This window comes from Hibiscus syriacus, unplaced genomic scaffold, assembly GCF_006381635.1.
Source record: "Hibiscus syriacus cultivar Baekdansim isolate YM2019G1 unplaced genomic scaffold, ASM638163v2 tig00110384_pilon, whole genome shotgun sequence".
Classification (NCBI taxonomy): domain Eukaryota; kingdom Viridiplantae; phylum Streptophyta; class Magnoliopsida; order Malvales; family Malvaceae; genus Hibiscus; species Hibiscus syriacus.
In genome coordinates, this window is record NW_024062715.1 from 1,222,312 (window position 1) to 1,243,061 (window position 20,750).

Here is a 20,750-nt window from a genome sequence, read left to right on the forward strand (position 1 = left end):
AATTTTCTTTAAAAAGATAGTATTCGCGCGGACATGTCGAAGACACGTATTACCACGACCACGACCACGACCCCGACCCGACCCGACCCGAGACGAGACGAGACGAGTCGGACGGCAGCGGCAACGGCGCGCGAGAGTCCCCCTTGTTCTCTATCACTCAACAAGGAAGTGGGAAAGCCAAGCCTTAAATACCATTCCCAATAGTGTTTCCAATACTATGTGGGATTGAGCATTACCAACACTTGTTTCCAATACTATGTGGGATTGATCCTTAAATAGTGATATTATTTTTGAATATTTTGCTTAAAATTGCAATAATCGCGATTGATTGTAGATTAACATTTAATTATGACATATTTAATCGTATAATACTAATGCAATTAGTTACTGATTCAGTTGTTTTAAGGTGCATGATTGTTAATTGTTTCCTGAATAATCACATTGTATTAGAAACAAGTGTTGGTAATGCTCAATCCCACATAATATTGGAAACACTATTGGGAATGGTATTTAAGGCTTGGCTTTCCCACTTCCTTGTTGAGTGATAGAGAACAAGGGGGACTCTCGCGCGCCGCCGCCGCCGCCGTCCGTCTCGTCTCGGGTCGGGTCGGGTCGGGTCGTGGTCGTGGTAATACGTGTCTTCGACTCGTCCACGTGAATACTATCTTTTTAGAGAAAATTATTAAGAAACAGATGCAATACCACCAGTCGTTGCGATTTTGGACTATCGCAATGTGAACTTGGACTATCGCAATGCGAACTTCGACTATCGCAATGCGAACTTGGACTATCGCAATACGAATATGTAAATCGCAATGCGATAGTCGAAGTTCGCATTGAGATAGTCGACTATCGCATTGCGATTTACATATTCGCATTGCGATAGTCCAAGTTCGCATTGCGATAGTCCAAGTTCGCATTGCGATAGTCGAAGTTCGCGTTGCGAATCTGGAAACTGATTTGCGATGCCAGAGATCGCGTTGCGAATTATCGATCGCATTGCGATTTAGTTGGTCATTTTGGCAAATCCAAAAAAAGTTGGTTAAAATCGTATATTATAAGGCATTTTTGGTCAATGAGGTTATTTTCTCTTTATAATATTATGATATTATTTCATTTCAATTTAAATTGTTTTTTATGATCATATATATATATATATAACAATACATTCTTTTGTGTTTTTTTATAAAAAAAAATACAATACATGTATATTTCTTTCATATGTGATATATATATATCATATATAATTATGAGACTCGACTCAAACTTAAAAATCCATCCACTAATTACTAAAAATTTTGAGTTATTTGAGTTGTATTTTACAAATCGATTTGAACTTGAAATTTTTTTAAGTCCAGTCGAGTTTATAAAATTACAACTCGAAGTCATTTCGAGTCAAGTTTTTTCGAATCGAGTCGAAAAATTGCTTTTTTGAGTCGAGTCGAGTTTTGCTCACCCCTACTTGTGGTTTATAATGGAATGAATTATTTTAGTGGATGATTTGTGTCCCATCATGAACTAACTTATTTGGTATGGGTTATTTTGGATTATTATGTGTTTGTTGAAATGAATGGTTTATATTTTCATGTTATATATTTTCTTTGTTCATTGTATTTTTTTTAATTAGGATTATAAGAGCTTTCCAGAGTTAGCCATTTTCTAAGTTTGATGCCTAATATCGAGAGAGTTAAGTGAGATCAATGCGAGCAATAGGGCCGAGCTAGGCAGCAAAACCCTAATCCACCTTAGAGATAAGGAGAGGATTTCAACGACTAAAAGTAGGACATAGTCGATAGGATGTTGCTGCAGTTAACGCTAAGAGGCATTACCATAACATTTTACTACCAGGTTCCTTACTAAAGATAGCCTAGTAACACTTTTAGCAAACTCCGTCGAGCAGTATTGCATAAAAGGCATGAACTATTCTAGAAGACAAGACATAAGATTTTTTAGTAACCCTACCATTTATCCCCATTATAACTTAATTATGTGAGGTTGTTAGTGTTGAAAACATTTTGATGTTTCGATATAACAAATAAAGTACTATTGAATTTTAAGATTTTATATTCGATTCAAAATTATATATCAAAAATATTACTCCAAGTTTTCAAATGTCAATTTTAATCCTTACTTAAGTGTAAAATTGTGTTTTCATCTTAAAATATTTTGAAACAATTTTTGCAAAATATTTCGAACATTAATCAAGCCAAAAATTAATTTTACAAGGGAGGTATCGATATACTCCTTGGATGTACCGATATACCCCTATTTCGAATGGAATAAGGGAATTGATACATAGTCAATGTACCGATACACTCCAAGCTCTGAGAAACATCAAATGAAATTAGTGTACTGATACCTCTGGGATGTACCGATACACTTGGTCAAATAACAGTTGAAATATTTGAATTTTACACTGAGTGTATCGATACACTTTGAAGATGTATCGATACACCTACGCTCCCAACAGATTTTTTAAATGGTAATCACACCATAACGACTCTATTGACTTCACCAATGATCTCCAACATTCAGAATTGATCCAAGGTTTATTTAAACAAGTTCTGAAGCCATTGATCAACAAGAATTAAAAAGAGAAGCTAGAGAATCAAAAAGAAAGCCTTAAACTTATTGTTTGAGCATTTCAAACCTCTTTTCCATTCAATATTCATTTTGCTTTCAAGAACACCATTTGTGATCAATTGTATTCATTCTTGAGTGTTCTTTCTTTGTTCTAGAATTGTGCAAACATCTTGCCTTGTGAGGTTTTTTTGTATCTTGGCAGAACTTGTAATTTTCTCTTTGGGAGCGAGTGTTCTCAAGAATTTGGGTATAATTCTTGAGGGAGTTGTAAGGTTACTCTTTGTCCTCAAAAGAAAGACAAATTAGTGAATTTGTGGAAATCCTTAGTGAGGATAGCTAAGGTATTTGACGTAGACTTTGGTTGAGAAAGTCGAACCACTCTAAATAGCTATGCAAATTTTTTCAATTTTCTGTTAAAGCTTCCACCAAAATTTTAATTATCAATTCATCTCCTTCTTGGCTATTTCTTCGATCAATTAACTCAATAATTGGTATCGGAGCTACACTAATTTGAAGGTTTTACCACCTCTTGAGTCGATTCGGGAAGAGTTATATCGATATTCAAGTCATCAATGGCCTCCAATTCAAACTTCGACTTCATTATTGATTCTCAGCCAATCAACAAGCATCCTTTCTTCAATAGAGCTAATTATGCTTATTGGGAGAATAGGATGAGGTAATTCATTCAAGCAAGTGACATGGGAGCTTAGAAAATCGTGATGAACAGATACTCTGAACCATCCACAGATTCAAATATGTGGAGTGAAGAAGAGACGAGAATGTTCCAGCTCAACTCAAAGGCTATCCATATTATATTTTGTGCTCTTGGACCAGATAAATACGACAGAGTTTCATCTTGTACAACCACCAAGGAGATATGTGATAAACTACAAGTCACTCATGAAGGCACCAACGAGGTAAAAGAATCCAAAATTAGTCTTCTTACTCATAACTATGAAAATTTCAGGATGAAACCAGATGAAGACATCAAAGCTATGATGGATAGATTCTCCATGATTATTAATGGCCTTAAAGTGTTTGGAGAAGTAAATCCCAACGAGAAGCTTGTAAGGAAGATAATTTATTCTCTTCTAAAAGCTTGGCAATCAAATAAGATGGTGATTATCGAAGCTAAAGACTTAAAGTCTTTAACTCTCGATGAACTCATGGGTTCTCTTCTCACTCATGAAATGATGATTCAAGATGAGGTAGACCTCGAGAAGAAAGATGGGACAAAGAAAGAGACGGAGAAAAAGAAAAACGTTGGAGTTACTCTCAAATCCACAAAAGATGAGAGTAATTTTGATGGTGATGACGACGATGAAGAGATAATGTTATTTGCCAAACGGTTCAGAAAATTAACGAAGCTCAAAAAAAGTAAGAAAATTCAAAAGAAATGAAGGCTTCAAAAATGAACCAAAAGAGAAGAACCCAATCATATGCTACGAATACAAAAAGCCTGGGCATATGAATTATGATTGCCCAAATTTGAAGAAGAATGGTCTTTTGAAGAAGAAGCACAAGGCACACGTGGCTACTTCGAGTGATGATGATGAATCATTAAATGAAGAGGAACAAGAAGTAGTGAACATGTGCTTGATGGCCGCCGGGGAAGATTCTTAGGTAACCTCTAACTCATTTGATTTAAAAGATTATTCTTTTGATGAGTTATTAGAGGAATATACTGGGTTGGATTCAGATTATGAGAAATTATTTTTGAAATACAAGAAAGATATTTCAAAATTAAAAAATGAAAATAATCTCATATTCAAGACTAATAATGATCTTGAAAGTAAAATTAATGAATTGCAAATCAAAATCAAAGATTTTGAAAAGAAAAATTCTGATTTGCACAATTTAATTTCAAGAGTCAACGATGATCATCAAAAAGAATTTGATGATCTTAAAGCTTCTTTTGATATAGCTGGAACAAAACGTTTTGAAAAATGAGAAAATTCAAAATCCAACTATATTAGAAAAAGCTTTAAAAACTACAATCATAGAGGTCCCCGAAGAACCTCTAATGGTAAAATTGTTAGAAGTATATGGGTTCTTAAATAACTCATTACTACTAAAGATAAGGATATCCGACACAAATTGATACCCAATGGGACTAGGATTTTAGGAACTAATAAATATGGACCCAAAAGAATTTGGGTACCAAAAATCAAAAATTAATCTATGTTTATAGGAAAATGAGCATTGCTACAAGGCACAAAATACAAGTTCAAACTCATGGTTCCTTGATAGTGGATTCTCAAGACACATGACCGGAGACAAGAGCCAGTTTATAGAGCTTAATGATAAAAATGGAGGAGTGGTAACCTTTGGTGACAACTCAAAAGGTTACATTGAATGTATAGGTACTATAGGTAATACCTCTTCCATACAAATAGAAAAAGTTTAATATGTGAATGGGTTAAAGCATAATCTATTGAGTATTAGTCAATTATGCGATAAAGGATACAATGTCTTGTTTGAATCAAATGGTTGTAAAGTCATTGACATTGCATCTAATCGGATTATGCTTATTGGTCATAGAATAGGAAACATATACATGGTACATTTACAACAACAACAACAACAACAAAACCTTATTCCCAAATATAATAGTGTAAGGGGAGGTAGGGTAGTAGGCTGGCCCTAAACGCAAGGTTGAGAGCAGCTTCCGTGGAAGACCTCCGGCAGTCAGAAAAATTAAAAATAAAGATAAAATGCAATGCATGTATAAGTAAATAAATATATATACATAGTTGAACATTCTTCATATGCGTGTCTGTAATGGGGAGTAATCCCTGCAAATAAATCCCTACGTACAAATATCTGCATATAGACAGAAACGTAAGACCTGGCTAAATTTAAAAAGAAGAAACCTGAAAAGAAGGCTACACAGAAGTTAACGATAGCAAGCTACAAGAAGGAATAAAGTCAAATGGGTTCAAACCTAAATTAAGGCAACACCACTCCGCTACCTTAGTTCTAAGCCTTCATAAATTCTAATGAAAGAAACGTAAAATGTAGAAGTCATGAGAATTACTACAAAGGCATTAAAAAGAGGACAGAGGAGTTACACCGTATGACTGTGACCCGTAACTACTCGACTACCCTGGTCTTAAGTCTCCATACTTTCCTATCAGAGGTCATATCCTCGGTAAGAGCTAAATCCTTCAAATCAGATCGCAAGCAGTCTTCCCACTTCCGTCTTGGTCGTCCCCTCCTTCTGGCACCATCGACTGTAATTGACTCTACCCTCCTGACCGCTTCCGACGGTTGTCGCCTAAGGACATGCCCAAACCACCGTAGTCTTCCATCCCTCAATTTTTCGGATACAGGCACCACCCCCAAGGACCTCCTAGTAGTAGAGTTTGGTGTCATGTCCGATAGAGTCCTACCACATGCCCATCGAAGCATTCTCATTTCTGCGGCCTCCATCCTTCTTACGTGATCCTTATTGATTACCCAGCATTCTGATCCATACAGCAGCGCTGGTCTTATTGTCATTCTATAAAATTTTTCCTTAAGTTTTAGAGGTACTTTCTTGTCACACAAAACTCCAGTAACAGCCCTCCACTTTAGCCATCCCTCCTTTATACGGTGTGTAACGTCATCATCTAGACCCCTATCTTTATGTATCATATACCCTAGGTACTTGAAACAATCATTTGAGGAGAGAACGTGTCCTTTTATGCATACTTGTACATCTTCATCGTTTTGGTTCCCACTAAAGTTTGAACATAAATACTCTGTCTTTTCAATATTGATCCTTAGACCTTTTTCTTCCAAAGCAATCTTCCAGGTAGCCAGTCTACTATTCAGCTCAGTTTTTGTTTCAGCAACTAGGACAATGTCGTCAGCGAAAAGCATACACCATGGAACACCGTCTGGTGTCGCACAATAGATGTCGTCCGTAATCAAGGCGAAGATGTAAGGGCTAAGAGCCGACCCCTGGTGGAGTCTGATTTTCACCAGGAATGCCTCGGTGTCGCCAACTGTAGTCCTGACGTATGTAGTAGATCTACAGTACATATCACGAATCGCCCGGATATAAGCAGTTGAGATCTGTCTCTTTTCCAAGGTCTTTCAGATCGTATCGTGGGGAACGCTATCATACGCCTTCTCAAGGTCAATGAACGCCATGTGAAGATCTCTATTTTTCCCTATATTTCTCCATAAGTCGTCGAAGTAGATGAATCACCTCCGTAGTAGACCTGTCTGGCATAAAGCCAAATTGGTTTTCCGAAACCCTAGTAACATGTCTCAACCTAGCCTCTATCACATTTTCCCATAGTTTCATGGTATGGCTAAGTAGTTTAATACCTTTGTAGTTGCCACAATGTTGGGGATCTCCTTTATTCTTATAGATTGGTATCACTGTAAACTCTCTCCGCTCCTCTGGCATCTTGGCAGTCTCTAAAATAATATTAAAGATGTTGGTCAACCACTTAACTCCCTCTTCTCCTAGGGCCAACCACACAGTGATAGGAATTGGATCTGGACCGACAGCTTTTTCCCTCCCTATCTTTCTTAGAGCCATTTTGACTTCCTCAAACCCAATCCTACTTGTAGGGCAGTCATTTGCCATAGTATAATGGTCGACTGAGCTATCAACGGTACTATCTATACAGGGAGAGGTAACGTCATTAAATAAGCCAAAGAAGTAACTACCCCAAACCCTTTTAATATCATGATCTTTCACTGAAAGAACACCATTGTTGTCCTTAATAAACCTAATGCTACCTAGATCATTTTTCCTATTTTCCCTGGATTTTGCAAGCCTGAAGATGCCATTTTGTCCTTCCTTGGTGTCTAATCTCTTGTACATTTCCTCGTATGCCTTATCCTTTGCTTTAGCCACTATTTTCTTGGCTTCCCGCTTTACCTCCTTGTATCTTTGCTTAGCTCTTGATCTTGCTTCGTCGTCATTGCATTGTAGAAACTCCTTGAAGCAAGTTTGCTTTGTCTTCACCTTAGTTTGGACTTCGACGTTCCACCACCATGATTCTTTATGTTCCTTGACCTTCCCTGACGACAACCCAAGGGTGTTTTTGCCCACCTCCCTGAGGGTATTTTCCATATTTTTCCATAACATATCTGCATTATTTGAGTTTTTAGTTCCAAAACTTGTATTAGACAAAACCTTACTCTTAAAGTCATCAGTTGTCGCTCCATGTAAGTTCTTCCAAAGGATCCTAGGTTTACCAAGTTTAACCCTCCTATGAGTGCTCCGCCTGTGGCAAACAAAGAACACCAAAACCAATAATCTGTGTTGTGATGCACATGCCTCTTCCGGGAACACCTTACAGTCAATGCAAGCCCATCGATCCCAATTTCGAACCAGGATATAGTCAATTTAGGTATAATGTCCCCCGCTATGGAACGTAACCAAGTTCACATCTCTCTTGTTAAAGAAGGAGTTAGTGACCACCATATCGTGTGCAGTAGAAAATTCAAGCAACGTACGCCCCTCCTCGTTCCTACTACCAAAACTGAAACCCCCATGAACACCGTCATACCCATCGGTTGCACTACCTATATGGCCATTGAAGTCTCCCCCTATAAAAATGCTTTGGTCCTCCGGAATGCTCCTAAGTACATCATCTAACTGATCCCAAAAGCAACGTTTTTCCCCTTCCCCTAGGCGAACGTATGGGGCATACACTGAAAGGACATTCACCACTTCCACTTCTATAATAACCTTAATCATCATGATCTTATCCTGGTATCTATAAACTTCAACTACATTTTCCTTGAGCCTAGAGGATACCAAGATACCCACCCCATTTCTAGCGTTATCAACACCTGAATACCACAACTTCTACCCATTACACTCTCTGGCGTGAGCCCCTTTCCACTTAGTTTCCTGAATACATGCAAAATCAATTTTCTTATTACTAAGTATATCGGTCAGCTCCAACAGCTTAGCATTTAATGTGCCTACAATCAACGAACAAACTCTAAGTCTAGTCTCCTTGACATCACTCTGTCGAGCCCTCCCCCTATACGCCCTATGGGATCTAAAAGGACATGACCTCAAGTAATCATTTATAGCCGAAGCTATGAGGAACTATGAAAAAGGATTCCAAAGAAGACAGGAGTTGCACACTCACAGTAACCGACGCTCAGGTAAGGTATCTCTTTCAATCCTTTAAAACCAAATTGAATAAAAAAACCAAATATGGGAGATCTTTTCTCCTTCCCACTTCCTTCACTTTTTCTTAGCTACCCAACAAATAACAATGCAACTAAACCTATAACATAGTTACGCCAAGATTTCAACAGATAATATTCAACATTACAAACAAATAAACAAAAATATTGGTTCGCATAGCTTAAGCTTGTTAGAAAAAAAATATTAAAAGAAAGTCGGTGGATCTGAAGAATTATTTCAACTGCAAAAATGAGCGTTAATAAAACCAAACAGATTTTCACACCGTCGATTATAAATCAAAAGCAGTAAACACCAATAAGATCTAATGAATCAAGCGTAAACATAAGATCAAACGTAAGTAAAAAAGGAAAAACAGTTCAACGTATTTCACCGTTTCTCCACGGATCAGCAACAGTAGAGAAACAACCAGATCTAATAATAATAATAACAACGATGACGATGAAGAAGTACATCTAATAGCAAAAAATAAAAATATAGATAAAAACAGAACAGTGATGAACTAGAACAGATTTGATATTTGTGAGAAACTGTGATGAATCTATAGAGAATATGATATATAGATCAGAAGAAAGAGATACAAAATACCCAAAGAGCCTTGAGAAGAATTTGATGGGAAGCGAATTGAAATTCACCAAGATCTTGAACAGATACGCGAGGGTTCACCACCCTTGAAGAAAGAGAGAGGATTTCCAAAGCTAAAATTTGATAAAGATCAAATCTGTGATGCATGTGCTAAAGGAAAACATAAAATAGCTTCATTTAAATCCATTAATGATGTATAAACTAGTAGAGTATTACAATTGATCCATATAGATCTTTTTGGGCCAATTAGGACTACTAGCTTGGGTGTAAAGCAATATGCATTCATCTTGGTAGATGAATATTCTAGATATACTTGGGTTTTATTTTTGAGTACTAAAGATGAAGCATTAGAAAATTTCATCACGTTTTCAAAAGTAATCCAAAATGAAAAATGTTACTCCATTTCAAGTGTTAGGAGTGATCATGGTACAGAATTTGAAAATCTTGGATTTAATGATTTTTGTAATTCTAATAGAATTAGCCATAATTTTTCAGCACATAGAACCCCTCAACAAAATGAAGTTGTTGAGAGAAAAAATTAAACTTTAGAAAAAATGGCTAGAACCATGCTTTGTGAAAATAATTTGCCAAAATATTTTTGGGCGGAAGCCACTAATACCGCTTGTTATGTTATAAACCGAGTAATGATTAAGCCTATTTTAAAGAAAACTCCATATGAAATTTTCAAAAATAAAAGCCTAACATTAGTTATTTTCATCCTTTTAGATGCAAAATGTTTTGTTTTAAACAACGGTAAAGACAACCTTGGCAAATTTGATGCTAAAAGTGATGAAGGAATCTTTATGGGTTATTCCTTAAATTCTAAAGCTTATCGAGTATTTAATAAAAGAACTTTAGTGGTAGAAGAGTTTATACATGTTGTTTTCGATGATAATCCCATTCCGATGAAGGAATCTGGTATTGATGATGACGTAGGTATTGTAAACGCACATGACGTTGGAGAACCATCATCAAAGGAAGAATTGAAAGATGAGGAAATTCAAGATGCTTTCAAGAATCTGACCATTGAAGAAAGTGAAGTCACTTACCCAAGGGAATACAACTATGTCAAGGATGGTGAGATTTTAGGTGATCCATCCAAAGGGGTAACTACTTGATCTTCTATTAGGAACTTATGTAATTATGTTTCATTTATCTCATGCATAGAGCATAAGAATATCCAAGAAGCATTAAATGATGAAAACTGGATTATGGCTATGCAAGAAGAGTTAAATCAGTTTGAAAAAAGTAAAATATGGACATTAGTTGAAAGGCCTAGTAATAAATTTACTGCATGTACTAAATAAGTATTTAGGAATAAACTTGATAAAAGTGATAATATTGTGAGGAACAATGCTAGACTTGTTGCTCAAGGCTATACTCAAGAAGAAGGTATAGATTTTGATGAAACATATGCTCCTGTAGCTATGATGGAAGAAATTAGAATGTTATTAGCATTTACATGTTTCAATGAATTTAAATTATATCAAATGGATATTAAAAGTGCATTTTTAAATGTTTTTATAAAATAAGCAGTGTATGTGGAACAACCTCATGGTTTTGAAGATTCAAAATTTCCAAATCATGTTTTTAAATTTACAAAAGCTTTATATGGTTTAAAACAAGCTCCTAGAGCTTGGTATGAAAGATTGTCAAACTTTTTAATAGAAAAATGTTTTTCAAAAGGGAAGGTTGACACTACATTGTTTTTAAAACGAAAAGGTAAAGATTTTTAGTAGTTCAAATTTATGTTGATGATATAATATTTGATTATACTAATGATGCTCTTTGCCAAGAATTTTCTAAGCTAATGCAAGGTGAATTCGAGATGAGCATGACGGGGGAGCTTTCATTTTTCTTGGGGCTCCAAATAAAGCAAAGAAAAGATGGCATCTTCATCAATCAAGAAAAATACATCAAGGATATGCTCAAAAAGTTTAGATTGGAAAATGTCAAACCCTAAGCCACTCCAATGAGCTCATCTACAAAGCTTGACAAAGATGAAGGAGGTAAATGTGTAGATGTTAAATTATATATGTCAATGATTAGTTCTTTGCTTTATCTAACTGCAAGTAAACCAGACATTATATTTAGTGTTTGCTTATGTGCTAGATTTCAATCATGCCCTAAGGAATTACATCTACAAGCCATTAAGAGAATCTTTAGATACCTTAAGGACATTCATAGTTTAGGACTTTGGTATCTTAGAGACTCTAGCTTTGGCTTTCATGCCTTCTCTGATGCGGATTATGGAGGATGCAAAATAGGTAGGAAAAGCACCTCCGATACTTGTCAATTCCTAGGAAATATGGTGATTTTTTGGTTTTCAAAGAAACAAAATAGTGTTGCATTATCTACCACTGAAGCGAAATACATTTCAGCCGGTAGTTGTTGCGCACAGGTTTTATTGATGAAACAACAACTTTTAGACTATTGAATTGAAGTTTCTACCATACCTATCAAGTTTGACAATACTAGTTCTATTTGTCTCAATATAAATCCCATCAAACACTCTAGAACTAAACACATTGAAATAAAACATCATTTCATTAGAGATCATGTCACTAAAGGAGATGTAGTTCTAGAATTTGTAGATACTTTGCATCAAATAGTTGACATTTTTACAAAACCTTTAGATAAAAAAAGATTTTGGACACTTAGGAGAGAATTAGGTTAAACCAACCTTCCTTGACTTAGTGTTTAAAATAATTTTAGCACATTTAATTAGAAAATGAAAAATGCTTATAAAAATAATATTTTTGAATGCATTCTATGCTAATAGTTAGGGGGAGTTTATGATCTTTAGTGAAAATTAATAATATGTTCAAATAAAATTTAAGGGTAGATTTGATTGATTGAACATAGTTAATTTTCGATAAATGAGTTGTTAATATCACTAGAGCTGATTAATTTAGCATTCTAAGTGCTTAAAAGCAGATTTTTGACATTTTTGTGCAAAGTGTATAGATACCTAGGTATCGATACCCCCTTGTTATGTATCGATACACCTTGAATGTGTACAGATATATTCCTTGAATGTGCATCGATACCCATCAAGGGTGTACCGATACACTCGTCGGGTTTTGGCTTTAAATCCTTAAATTATAATTTTGCCAAACCCTTCCACACTAAAAAACACTCACTGTTCGTCCCTCTCTCTCACCCAATCTCTATTTTTTCTAAAATCAACGTATTTAAGTCATATTTCACTCGATTTTCAACTCTTAATCCTACTAGCATCATCAAAATCATGCAAACATCACATTCCACTCAAATCCGAATTTTCAAGGTAATTTTTCTAAAACCATTATTTTATTGATTTTTGAACATAAGACTAGTTTTAGTTAGTTATAGTTCGAAATAGATATAAGGCATTTGATAGATTTTGGTTTAGAAAAAGAATCTACAACAAATTTCATAAAAAAACACAAGATTTTCTAAATTTTTTAAAATTTTCGAAATAAAAAAATATGATTTTATTTTAAAAGTGTTGTTTTTGATTTAATTATGTTGTTTTAATGAAAACTATTCATATTATGATTTTTCAAACATCGTTTTCAAATTGAGTTTTGGTATTGATATTGTTGCATACATGTGTTTTCAAATTGCAAGTATCTTTATTCCCATTCCAATTTAAACCATGTCTCATTCTGAAGGACTTAGGATTTCGTCTAGTCGGTCAAACCAACCTTCAAACCGACCTCCCAATCCAAACCCAAATGATCTCGAAATGACTATTCGAAATTCTTGTTTTAATAAACCTGGCTGTCGGGAAAATCTCTACACTAGGTTTGTTGACCTATTTGAGTCGTATAACATTCGGGAAGAACGTATCCCTTCTATTCAAGCTATGATCGTTATGAAATTTAAACATATTTCTACTCTTAAATCTTTGAAATTTGATAAACGTTTTCAGCTTCAACCTGCCGTTTATCACCAACTCGTCCACATTTTCTATTTCAATGCGGTTTGTGTCCAAAACAAGTCTCAAACTACCACTGTAAGTTTTCGGTCTTAACTCTTAGGCCAATACGTTTATATTGACCCCAACACAATCGCTAACACCTTTGGTTTAGATAACGAAAGAGAAATTATGGCTACTCATTATAGAGCCAAGGCTAGTGCGAGTACGCTGTCAGATCACCACGATCGCTTTCTTCACTTGATCATATCTTGGTGGTTTAGACCATCTGGAGGTAGGTACTCCACTCTTAGAGCTTTAGATTTATGGTGCATACGTTATGTCCATCATAATAAGAAAAAAAATTTGCCACAAATTATTTTTGTTGAACTAGTAGAAATCGTAAACAACGTTCCGACTAAACACATAGAAACTTTAGTTTACGATTGTTTTCTTAGCAATTTGTTTATCAAATCCAAGCTTAAGGTCCAACTTGATGTTGCCATCCCTCTTAAAAGCCAAATAAATCTTAAAACCTTGCGTAAATTAGGATGGTCTGGAGATAAAGATCAATGGGTTTGTTTAACCCCGAAAACACCGGGTGCTAGCTCTTCACGAGCTGCTGCAGCACCGGCTACTGATGATCCAGAACTTGAAGAAATCCAACGGGATATCGACGATCCCGTTAACATAGTCGAGGATGAGTCGTTTTAGCAAGATAGTCAAATGCCTCTATATTTTCGATCGTTCATGGAGACATTTGATATGAGGTTTGCATCCATAAAGTCACACTTAATCACTATGAGGGCTCAATAATTGGAGAACCAACGGGAGATGCGAGCTAACCATCAAGCAATGAACGAAAGACTCAATGCTCTTACACTAGAAATGGTTGCTCTACGAGCACATTTTCCTCCTCCCGACCCACCAATGGATGACTAAACCTTACCTTGGTTAGTTTTCATAGGTTGAATTTGAACTTATTGTTAAAACATTTTGAATGTTTTGGATTTGTGTGTTTTGGATATGTTTGTTTGAATGGTTTGAATGTTTAATTTGAACTTCATGTTTATATTGATTTCATTAATTTTTGCATCATTTACATTTTAGACAAATTATGACCAATTACCAATACACATTATTGAATATTGTTTATGGACTAATGGCTAACAATTCTCTTTATTGTGATCTTAGCAGCTTAAGCTATATCTATATAAATCAATTTTTCAAAATTTTATTTCAAAAATGATTTTCAAAAAGAAAATCTTAAAATTACTAAAATGTTTTGTTATATCAAAAAGGGGGAGATTGTTGAATACATTTTGATGTTTCAATATAACAAATAAAGTACTATTGAATTTTAAGATTTTATATTCGATTCAAAATTATATATAAAAAATATTACTCCAAGTTTTCGAATGTCAATTTTAATCCTTATTTAAGTGTAAAATTGTTTTTTTAATCTTAAAATATTTTTGAAATTTTTTTACAAAGCATTTTGAACCTTAATCGAGCCAAAAATGAGTTTTACAATGGAGGTATCGATACACTCCTCGGATGTACCGATACACCCATATTTCGAATGGAATAAAGGAATCGATACATAGTCGATGTACTAATACACTCCAGGCTCTGAGAAACATCGAATGCAATTAGTGTACCGATACCCCTGGGATGTACCAATACACTTGCTCAAATAACAGTCGAAATATTTGAATTTTACACTGAGTGTACCGATACACTTTGAAGATGTATCGATACACCTACGCTCCCAATAGATTTTTTAAATGGTAATCACACCATAACAACTCTATTGACTTCACCAATGATCTCAAACGTTAAGAATTGATTCAAGGTGTATTTAAACAAGTTATGAAGCCATTGATCAACATGAATTAAGAAGAGAAGCTAGAGAATCAAAGAGAAAGCCTTAAACTTATTGTTTGAGCATTTAAAGCCTATTTTCCCGTCAATATTCATTTTACTTTCAAGAACACCATTTGTGCTAAATTGTATTCATTCTTGAGTGTTCTTTCTTTGTTCTTGCCTTGTGATATTTTTCTGTAAGTTTGTGGAATTTGTAATTTTCTCTTTGGGAGAGAGTGTTCTCAAGAATTTGGGGTATAATTCTTGAGGGAGTTGTAAGGTTACTCTTTGTCCTCAAAAGAAAGACAAATTAGTGAATTTGTGGAAAATCCTTAGTGTGGATAGCAAAGGTAGTGGACGTAGACTTTGGTGGAAAAAGTCGAACCACTCTAAATCACTGTGCAAATCTTTTCAATTTTCTGTCAAAGCTTCCACCAAATTTTTAATTGCCAATTTACCCCCTCTTGGTTATTTCGTCGATCGATTAACTCAACAGTTAGGTTATCTTATTTCATACCTAGATTCTCAATTTTGATGGCCATAACATATTTTTACTTTAGGTCTCTGTTTGTTATAGCATTTTACACTCCACACTTGCTATTTTGCCACACCATTCCATCAATTGTTCATACCACTATATATATATATATTAGAATTTATAGTGTTAGTGCATAAACGTAACTTGGAAATATCTCCAATCCTTGTAGAGACAATACTCACTCACTACTATATTACTTGTTTGATTGTGTATACTTGCACAGTTTGCGTGACATATTATAGTACACCCACACACGCAATAGTTAACTTATGGTAACACATCAGTATCATTGTTAAATTTTTAACGATGGTAACCAAAACGAAATCAAAATATAACTTTAAGTATAGTTTTTAAAAAATAATAGGTAGATAATCAAAATGCAATCAAATCGTAATTTTAAATAAAATTTTAAATGATAATAATAATTAAGACCCAAATTATGTATTTAATCACTAGATTAATGATAATAAAAAATATAAAAAATTAAATATATATAGGGTAAAGTACATAGTTGGTCACTTTTTATTTCGATTTTATAAACAGATGATCACTCGATTAAAAATACAAGTTTTGGTCACTTACATTATCGTTTTATTAAGATTTAGCTACCGAGACACTAGTTACTGTGAGTTTGACGACGTGACACGTTAGTAAAAAGATTTAATTTTTATTTTAATCCTTAAATTTTTGATAAATTATTAATCATGCTTATTTTAATCCTTGAATTTTAGATAAAATACTAAGTATATTTTAAAAAAAATCCAAAATAGTTTAGAGACATTTTTAATTTACTGTTTTTTAATATTTCATCTTACACTAACTTTATCCTACTCTAACGCCTACTTCTCCATGCCTCGGCCGCTTGTGGCAGAAAAATCATGTGACATGTAATTGTATATCCACAACCCAATACTTCCCCCATGGTGGGGGATTGAATGCTTAAAACAGGGCAGAAATCTATGTTTATGTTTATGTTTACAACCATTCTAAATCATATGGATCAAACCTAGAACGCCTTTGTTTTGCTTATTCCGTTTACCCGTATATATTATGTAACATTAGTTATAAAATTAAAAAAAAAAAATATTAAATATATTCTTTTTATTGATCTAATATGATTCCAATGTTAATATATGTTAAAAATATTTGTAATCATTTGACAATTAACACTTAAATATTATATTGTAGTTGGTGTTTAAACTTGAAATTGTTTATATTTGAAATAATAACTCACTTTAATTACTTAAAATTGTTTGATTAGTGTAAAATTAAATATAATTTTAAAAGTATTATTGATCAAAAGAAAAACATAATTAGTTTATTCTAAAATTTATTGTGAATGGAACGGGAAGTGCGTAAGTTAGAAATTAGAAAACAAAATATCTACGGAAAAGAGGAGAAATATTAGCCAAAGAAACAGAACAAAGGTAAAGCAGACGATGGGAAGCACAAGCACCAGCGCTGCTCTAATATCCCATTTGCGGCTCAACAGAAGCTTCTTCAAGCTCGTCGAGCCAACCAAGGCTCAGGTCGAGTTTACCTCTCTCAAATTCAGGCATTCAAGGAGAGGGAGGCTGGAATTCGGTTCTTCGCGGAGCACGAAAGGTTTTGGTACAGTCGTTTGTTTCGCTGCCGTTGATGACGATGTCAAAACCAGCAGCGCCTCTGAGTCCGAAGTTAGACCCGGTATCAATCAAATCCAATCTATTTTATTTTTAAAAAAATTCTAATCGGTTGCTCTTTTAAAGCTTAGTTTTACTTGTTTTTTTTAGCTTGATTCCTGTTTAAACAAAATTGAATATTCGAGCTCAAGTTAGATATTTATTTTAAATGATTATCCAGATATATATATATATATATATATATATATATATATATATATATATATATATATATATATATATAGAGGGATAGTGCTTCATGTTATGGAGTTTAAATGTGTGGTTATTAATGAATGGGAGATTTTAATTTGAAATATATGTTGCAGAGAAAGTCGGTGTTAGGGGAAAATATTTCCTTGAAAACTTAGTTTGACCAGAATCACGTTGTTAGATGATTTAATCTATCAAGCATATAATATATATTCTTTTGTTCCTCGAAATATTAGAGGGTCCAGTTTAAACTTTTGGATGAATATTAACTGCTAATGCTCATGGATTAGATCATTTATATTATAACATTCTAGTGACGAGGTCTGTTTCAGCATAGGGGCTATCGATGGGAGAGGAAGAGTTAATTGATGTTATGTGCTTGGACGAGGCTTTGGTCATTAAATTAGGGATTATGACCAACTTAGGTGCAATCATACGAGAATGTTGTGGGAAATGAGTGAAGTTTTTGTAGGTGATGACAGTTCTCTAGTTTTTTTTTCCCCATGAAAAAGGTCTGGATAAAGTCCATCCGCCAAGTGGTAAATATGTAAAACACCACCTCATATTTGATATTTGAAGCATAGAAGGTGACACTAATGGGATGGGAGTGTATTTTGGTGGTTCTTTAGTAATTCCAAATGCAAGAGGGAATAAATCAATGATTATACCTTGGGAATTTATAATACAGTGCTTCATTTGTCCTTAAAAAAATTAGTTAAGGAAACTACTTCTAGCACAAATGTTTCTGAGTATCTTGTAGAAAATGCTTTACTGCCATCACAGTTTTTTGTTAAAGGCATTCAATAAATAGAATTCATGCTTATAGGTAATATCTTGACATCTTTTCTTTGATTCTGGTATAGATGTGGCTGGTATCTCAGCAGAAGAAACAGCACAAAAGTCGGAGCAGAATAATGATGGAAGTGCACTTTATAATTTTCTTTATCCTGATAAAGATCTTCTCCCAGATGATAAAGAAATGAATATATTTGATCATCTTGAAGAGTTAAGGCAGAGGATATTTGTGTCTGTATTGGCTGTTGGTGCTGCTATCCTTGGATGCTTTGCATTTTCAAAAGAACTGATAGTATTTCTTGAAGCTCCTGTTAAAACACAGGGTGTACGATTTCTGCAACTAGCTCCTGGCGAGTTTTTCTTCACAACTTTAAAGGTTAGATTGAATTATTTCTTTTTGCTTTCAGGATATGAATGCAAGTTATTGGTTGCAATGTATATAGTAACGGGCTAAATTATGGATTGGGTTCCCGTTCTAAGTTCTAACTTCCCTCTTTTGCTCTATTTCATATTTATATATTTGTTTTTGGAACCAAGTACTACAGTACCATAGGAGATACCTTTGGAATGATGTGCTATCAGCTATCATATTAAGGAAAGCTTTAGAAGTTTCGGATCAAGTGAAGAGTTAATTTCTGTGCAGTGTTATACCTGGAAGAATGTTGATAACTCTAACCTGCAGCTTGCTCGCAGAATTAACATTTGCAACTTTGATTAGATAACAAACTAATTGATCATTACATTGCAGCAATAAAACTTACAAAAGAGCAAAAATAGTTGTGGGGAAGAGAGAGTGAGAAAGAAGGACGGAGTTCAAAGAAAGAAATGAGAAAAAAAGTCAGACAGCTCATAACAATTAATTTTTTTCATGTTCTGCAGGTTTCAGGATACTGTGGCCTTCTTTTAGGAAGCCCTGTAATTCTGTATGAGATCATAGCCTTTGTTCTTCCAGGTTTGACCCGAGCAGAGAGAAGATTTCTGGGGCCTATTGTGTTGGGCTCTTCGGTTCTTTTCTATGCTGGTCTTGCTTTTTCCTACTTGGTTTTGACTCCAGCAGCCTTAAATTTCTTTGTTACTTATGCCGAAGGGGTTGTAGAGTCTTTGTGGTCCATTGATCAGTATTTTGAGTTTGTACTGGTGCTCATGTTCAGCACAGGCTTGTCTTTCCAGGTATTTCCTACTTTATTGTGGCAACACATGACTAGAAATTAGCCACCATGCATATTTCTATGTTCTGAAGTTCACATCTTTTTCCCCTTTAAGAGATTTCTACCAGGTGATTCACTTGGAAATGCAAGACAAATTTCTTTAAAGTAAAAACATTTAGATTTCTTCAATCAAGTTTTTAGGGGAACCTAAACTGATACCGTCTCATGCTGAGAATGGACGTTTACCTAGAAGCTTAGTTCGCTCCATTTGGTTCATCCTGCAGGTTCCTGTTATACAATTTCTTCTCGGGCAACTTGGTCTTGTGTCGGGGGACCAGATGCTTTCCATTTGGAGATATGTAGTGGTTGGCGCGGTTATTGCTGCAGCTGTATTGACACCATCAACAGACCCTCTTACTCAGATGCTTCTGGCAACGCCACTTTTGGGTCTTTACTTGGGTGGAGCATGGGTTGTTAAGCTCACTGGACGGTGATCACTTTGCGATTCAAAACTTTGGTTGGGATCAGTCCACCGGCCAGTGTATCACAAGCATGTTCGTTTTGTATTTTGTTAAAAAGTAGTCATAAAAGATCAGGCTATAAATTATTTGTACCAATTCTGTATCACTATTGTAGAATTTTCTTCCTTGTATGTCTGAAAAGTCTCCATCACTTGCCCTTGTATATCATTAGTTCTATCTGATATTTTGTCCAAAGGCAGCTAGCGTCAATAGGTTGAGGGACAAGCTCCTAGTTCATTCCGTTGAGCTGCCAGTTGGTTAAGCAGCTTTCATTCCTCAAGTCTCCACGATTTGTTTTTCATAGTGTGAGATGATTATAAGATAGTATCTGTTTAAAATCTTTTTTAATTTATATCTTTATAATTTTGACATGGAAGAAAGCTCACGACTCAATTTATATAACTTATCCATTTTTTTTAAAGTTATATACCTAGCATATTATTTGGTTACCAAGAGTTAATAGTTTCTTAAATTATACTTCAATCCAAATTGCATGTGAAACTATGAATTTGAAAATCATAAATTTAAATACTTAGTGCAACTGCTTTTAATTTAGGAATTTGGTTGGAGATTACGAGTAATTTAGACACTCTATTTTGTAATTTCTTACCACTTTAAAGAAGGAAAAAAACACGTGTTACACCCCTATAATATATTTTTAATGGTTTTAAAACACACACGTTATACCCCAATCTCACAGCATCAGTCCTTCAATCACAACATATAGGACATCCATGAATATTAGAAGCTGATTTCTATACTCCGATAACCAAGTC

General features: G+C 34.6%; 1 protein-coding gene across 2 annotated transcripts; it reads left to right on the top strand.

Annotated features, from left to right (window-relative positions):
- Window positions 1-17,050: 17,050 nt before the first annotated feature.
- LOC120122070 (sec-independent protein translocase protein TATC, chloroplastic-like) lies at window positions 17,051-20,156 on the top strand. Of its 2 annotated transcripts, none has more exons than XM_039141314.1 (4): window positions 17,051-17,325; window positions 18,374-18,681; window positions 19,185-19,475; window positions 19,738-20,156. In XM_039141314.1, the coding sequence occupies exons 1-4, from the start codon at window positions 17,079-17,081 to the stop codon at window positions 19,945-19,947; spliced, it is 1,056 nt and encodes a 351-aa protein (XP_038997245.1). In that variant the 5' UTR covers window positions 17,051-17,078; the 3' UTR covers window positions 19,948-20,156. The 2 variants fall into 2 exon arrangements, with proteins under 2 accessions (XP_038997245.1, XP_038997244.1); XM_039141313.1 differs by having other exon boundaries at window positions 17,052-17,325; window positions 18,368-18,681.
- Window positions 20,157-20,750: the final 594 nt, after the last annotated feature.

Coding starts and splice junctions, on each gene's coding strand:
- LOC120122070 (XM_039141313.1), top strand. CDS start 17,079: ATGGGAAGCACAAGCACCAGCGCTGCTCTAATATCCCATTTGCGGCTC. Junction 17,326..18,367: donor TGAGTCCGAAGTTAGACCCG/GTATCAATCAAA, acceptor TCTTTGATTCTG/GTATAGATGTGGCTGGTATC. Junction 19,476..19,737: donor GCACAGGCTTGTCTTTCCAG/GTATTTCCTACT, acceptor TTCATCCTGCAG/GTTCCTGTTATACAATTTCT.